General features: G+C 34.5%; 2 protein-coding genes across 2 annotated transcripts; both read left to right on the top strand.

The window, feature by feature from the left end:
* The first annotated feature begins 335 nt into the window (after nucleotides 1-335).
* LOC139526664 (cyclic GMP-AMP synthase-like receptor 1) lies at nucleotides 336-1469 on the top strand. The gene has a single exon (XM_071321825.1). The coding sequence runs from the start codon at nucleotides 336-338 to the stop codon at nucleotides 1467-1469; it is 1134 nt and encodes a 377-aa protein (XP_071177926.1).
* Nucleotides 1470-4098: 2629 nt separating this feature from the next.
* LOC139526663 (protein mab-21-like 3) lies at nucleotides 4099-5010 on the top strand. Its single transcript, XM_071321824.1, has one exon. It carries the CDS (start codon nucleotides 4099-4101, stop codon nucleotides 5008-5010), a length of 912 nt encoding a protein of 303 aa, XP_071177925.1.
* The last annotated feature ends 494 nt before the right edge of the window (nucleotides 5011-5504 follow it).

Raw genomic sequence — 5504 nt, 5'->3', positions numbered from 1 at the left:
CTACAAAGATCCAGGTCTTTATTTGTTTTTATAAACTAATTCGTTAAGCCATTCTGTTTTATTTATTTTTCTCAAGAAAGCCAAACAATTAATACTAGACTAAAATTTCGTACTAGGTCATATGACTATATAGATGAAAGAAATGCAAACACATTTAGTTGATTTTCAGAAAATATGCATAAGGTAATTATAGTACCTGTTATTTTTTAAATCTAAATATAATATAAATAACTGTAGTTTTTCATATCTAAATATAGACTGAAAACTTCCACGTATTTCTATTCAATCGAAGCGCAACTAACTGTCAAACTTTCCTGACTAGTGGTAGTGGAAAGATGGACAACACACTTCTGAATAGGTTTTATGATGATCACGTGAAAATGATTAGAGATGAAACAAGACAAAACATAAAGATAGTGATGCCTATAGTCGAGGATATTCTGCAGTATGTACACAGCAAGGACCGACGATTCAAATGTCAACCATTGAATGTCGGAAGCTATTATACACATCTGAAAGTGTCGAGAGCGGATGAGTTTGATTTTAGCGTTGTTTTGGATACGCCACACCTTGTTTGGAGTAGTAAAAGCTCATCTCATAATTATGGATTCGACGAGAACAATGAAGTAGTCAGAAAAAGTTTAACATTACCAGACCCACCAACTGGGAAAGGTTTTATATATCTTTCAAGTACCATACCTAAATGGAAGAGAGAGGGGATCAATGACGGCCCAGCCTGTCTTACAATTGATGACGATATAGTACCTATAAAGGTTAAACGCAGATTTAAATCACTTGTGGGTGAAGCAGTTAATCGACAACACATTCGCAAATATGTTGATGCTAAAAGATTATCAGATTCACCAGCGACAACGCTCAGAATTACTCATCCAAAAATTGCAGGCGATTCTGTAAGCGTCGATTTAACGCCTCTGATAGAATCATGCACGCCTTTTAAAGAGGACTTCAGGTGGCCAAGACCAGAAGCACAGTGGCCCTCTGATGAAAAAGTTGAGAAATTAAAGTCCATGGGATTTAATGATATCGCAAAAGATCCATTTTATTGGACATATTCTTATGCAAGCTGTGAAAAGGAATTGTTGGACGGTATTGATGCTAATGGAACATGCCGGAAGAAATCGCAAAGGATCATGAAAAAGCTGAAAGAATCATGGTGTCCAGTAGGAATGAAGCAAGACTTGACATCTTACCATTTGAAGAATATCCTGTTTTGGGAATGTGAGGACCACCCACATGATTATGAATGGTCAGATGATAAACTGGCTACTAGGCTAAGGTCAATGTGTGACCGTTTGCTTAAATGTATACGGGAGGAAAATGTACCCCAATATTTTCATCCTCGAGTGAATTTATTTTCAACAAAGGACATTGCTGTACTTCATCAAGTTGCAAGAAACATTCAAAAGTTTTTGCAGGATCCTGTCAGCTACTTGCAGAGGCATTACTGACAATAAATTTTACATTTCAAATAGTAGATATAGTGTTGTGGCAAATGGACACTCCATATCTTGAAGACGTTTCCCTGGTATTTAAACAAATTTACTTGCACTAACTTTCAATATGTGATAATTATTATATTTTTATTGATGAAGTCTTCTATATCAACTATTTGGATCTTCCGACCATTAATAGGAGTCCAGTTTTCAATTGAGCAAGGATGTATTGCAAAGAATGGAATGAACTTTATTGAAATATAGATATCTATATCACGGGATGTTACATGTGTACACAATTGTGTTGCTCATAACAAGTCAGTGAATCTAAATTCATACTGCGTAACTTAAAGTTCTAGGTTTTTTTTTATGCTTCAAAGAAATAACTTCCATTATAAAGTCATAAATTGTTAGCTTTCTTAAGAAAATCCGTGTCAAATATGGCAACGGATATGTTCCAATTGTTGTAACAACAATCCCGTCTTCTTTCTCTCTAATAATGGTTTATCACCAGGTTTATACTCACATGAGCAACACGACGGTTGTCACTCACATGTGGAGCAAGATCTGATTTCCCTTCCGGATCACCTGTGATCACCCCAGTTTTTGATAGGGTTCATGTTTCTCAGTCTTTAATGTTCTATATTCTGTTTGATCGACTGTTGTTTGCTTTTCGGTCGTTGTTTTTTTTTTTGCCATGGCAGGACAATAAAATTGAGAAAGGAAATGGGGAATGTGTCAAAGCGACAACAACCCGACCATATAGCAGACAACAGCCGAAGACCACCAATTGGTCTTCAATGTAGCGAGAATTCCCGCACCTGTAGGTGTCCTTCAGTTGGCCCCTAAAATATGTATACTAGTACAGTAATAATGGACGTCATACTAAAGTTCGAATTATACACAAGAAACTAAAATTAAAAATCATACAAGACTAACAAAGGCCAGAGGTTCCTGACTTGGGACAGGCGCAAAATTGCGGCGGGGTTACAAGTTTGTTTCAGACTTATGAGACTATGCTGTTGGTATATTCCGCCTCTCATGTTTGAATACAAATTTTACACGCAGTAATCGGTTTTGTATAACAATTTAAGGTTTCAAATAAACAATATTTAATTAGACTAAAAAGATGATTGCTTAGTTAGCAATTATTTACACTGGAACATCTGTTTTAAATATACTCATGATAGATACCAGGAATAAAAATTTATATTTGCGCTAGACTCATTAGTGACGCTCGACTACTAAGATGGCTACTAAGCTGGTGATATACTCTGGGAATAAAACTCCACCAGCAGTGGAATCTACCCAGTGGTTGTGAAAAAATTCATGAAAGATACCAGGATTGAACTTTGAAATTATAGCTCGGATCAAAACTAAAACTCCCGCTGTAACTCGAACTCTAATGTTTGCGCATGATAAGCTCAATTATTCACCCTATATTTCGAAATATGTACTAAAAAATATAAACTAAACTGTAGGAGAAACCTGAAATTAACACCTGGTTTTATAGCTAACTGAACCTCTCACTTGTATGATATTCGCATACTATTCCGTTATATTGACAACGATGTGTGAATAAAGCAAACAGACGTTACAAGTAAACATGTCAAAATAGGGGTACAGCAGTCAAGATTGTGTTGAAATCACACTCTACTTTAAAAACAAACAAATTTGTCAACAAGGAAAACCAAAAAAGGCTTACTATTAGCAAAATCTAAAGACAAGAATACTAAAATTTACCACAGCACAATAACATAATGATGGGTTCTACAAGTATCGAGCCACGTCACTTCCAAAAATAGTTTAAATAGTAAAAGTAATAATTTACAAAGACAAATAAACGAAAACTATAACACGTTATTTTGATGCTAAACGACATCAGTACCTGGAATCTATACTTCAAGACCATAGTGTATCATGTCTGAAAATGACACTGAATATTTATCAACAAGGTCTTGGTATCTTCCAATAAACTGTTGTAGACAAGTATTTTGATCAGATTGCTGTTGATAGAAGTTTCGTCCAGTAAAATATCAACAGTCCCATAGTAAGCACTTTTATGTGGATTTGAATTGTCATTTGTATACATGTATTTATTTTTTAATTTACAGTTTATAAAATGTTTAATTAATCGATGTGCTAAGGTTTTTCTAGCAACAGGCCTTGCACGTATTTGGTTCCCTTTCATTTCCCTTCTGATTTTTAAAGCTCTTTAGGTTCACATTTTGATTTGGCTTTGTAACTGTATGATTTGAGGGCCACTAATAAGTCTAATGTAGACAAAATTAGTATCTGGAGTATCACATAATATGCCTAGCAACTATGAAGGTTCTTTTCTGTGTTCGTTTTTCATCTTTAAAAGAAAAATATGCATTTCAATAAACGAAACCGATCATGTGTTATATGATAATAACAACAAAGGAAACCCCGTCATCTCCCCCCTTTATTAAAACGAACAATAAGCTCAAAGAAGTCAACATTAATCCAACTTGCAAAAAACATTCAGTTGATTTTCCGAAAATAGGCAAGAGGTAAAAAAGTGCCTGTATTTAAACATCTAAATATAGACCAAAAACTTCCACTAAATGGCTTAAATGAACTACAAAACCGACAGTCAATCATTGCGCAATTTTAATTCAAAATGGATTACACACTTCTGAATAAGTTTTATGGTGACCATGTCCAAATGAATAAAGTCGAGACTGCACGAAACATAAAGGAGGTGATGCGTATCGTAAGAAAAATTCTAGATCATGTACATAAAAAGGACAGACGATTTAAAAGGAAACCGCTACGTGTAGGATCTTATTACACACATCTTAAAGTATCGAAAGCAGATGAATTTGATTATAGCGTAGTATTGGATGTACCGCCTCTTGACTGGTGCAATGATGATTCCAGCTATATTTATGAAATCAATGAACAAGATCAGCTAGTCAGAAAATCGGTAGCAGAAGCAAACCCACCAATCGGGCAAGGATTAATATCTCTTTCGGATAATATCATTCAAAAATGGAACAGAGATGGTATCAATGACGACAAAGCGTGTCTTACTTTTGATGACGACATTATACCAATAATGGTTAAAAAAAGATTCAAAGCGCTTGTAACTGAAGCCGTAAATAAACTTGATATAGAAAATGTTGATGCCAACAGATTGACGGATTCACCAGCAACAACGCTCACAATAATTCTGACCAAACCTGCAAAAGGTGACGTCAGTGTTGATTTAACTCCTTTAATAGAGTCACGTAGTACTTTCGTTGAATTTCTCGGATGGCCAAGACCTGAAAGTCAATGGCCACTAAAGAAAAAAGTTGATGAAATTAAAGAAATGGGATTTAATAATATTGCAAAGCATAAATTTTATTGGACATATTCATTTGCAAGTTGTGAAAAGAAATTACTAGAAGGTATTGATAATAATGACGATAATCCAACTTGTAGGAAGATGTCTGAAAAAATTGTGAAAAAGCTGAAGGAAGAGTGGTGTCCAAAAAGCATGAAACAAGAATTGACATCTTACCATTTATTAAATATCCTTTTCTGGTAGTGTGAGGAATATCTTCATGATTCTGTATGGTCAGAAGATCATGTGGCTACAAGGAAAATTTCAATGTCTGAAAACCTATGTGAATGCATACGTAAAAACAATTTACCTCAATATTTTCATCCTCCAGTGAATTTATTCTCAACAAAGAAAATTGACGTGCTTAATCAAGTTAAAGAAAACATTCAAAAGATTTTGAGGAAACCTGTTAGCTACATTCAGGCGAAATACTACAAAATAAAACCATCAAAAAGTGGAAAATGAACACCACAGATCTAGGTGATTATGTTCTTGATATTTGAATAAATAAAGTCAACAGTAGTATACCCCTGTTCGAAATTCACAAATTGATAGAGAAAAAACAAATCTGGGTTACAAACTAAAACTGAGGGAAACGTATCAAATATAAGAAAACTATTACACAAGAGTAAATCATAAAAGGTTCAGAAGGCTTTAAAACATATGTCTGTCTTTTCCATGAGGATGTTGCGACTAAC

Source organism: Mytilus edulis, chromosome 6 (assembly GCF_963676685.1).
Source record: "Mytilus edulis chromosome 6, xbMytEdul2.2, whole genome shotgun sequence".
Taxonomy (NCBI): Eukaryota; Metazoa; Mollusca; class Bivalvia; order Mytilida; family Mytilidae; genus Mytilus; species Mytilus edulis.
Note: the sequence above shows the minus strand (reverse complement) of the source record. Positions and strands in the feature narration are given on the sequence as shown.

Coding starts and splice junctions, on each gene's coding strand:
- LOC139526664 (XM_071321825.1), top strand. CDS start 336: ATGGACAACACACTTCTGAATAGGTTTTATGATGATCACGTGAAAATG.
- LOC139526663 (XM_071321824.1), top strand. CDS start 4,099: ATGGATTACACACTTCTGAATAAGTTTTATGGTGACCATGTCCAAATG.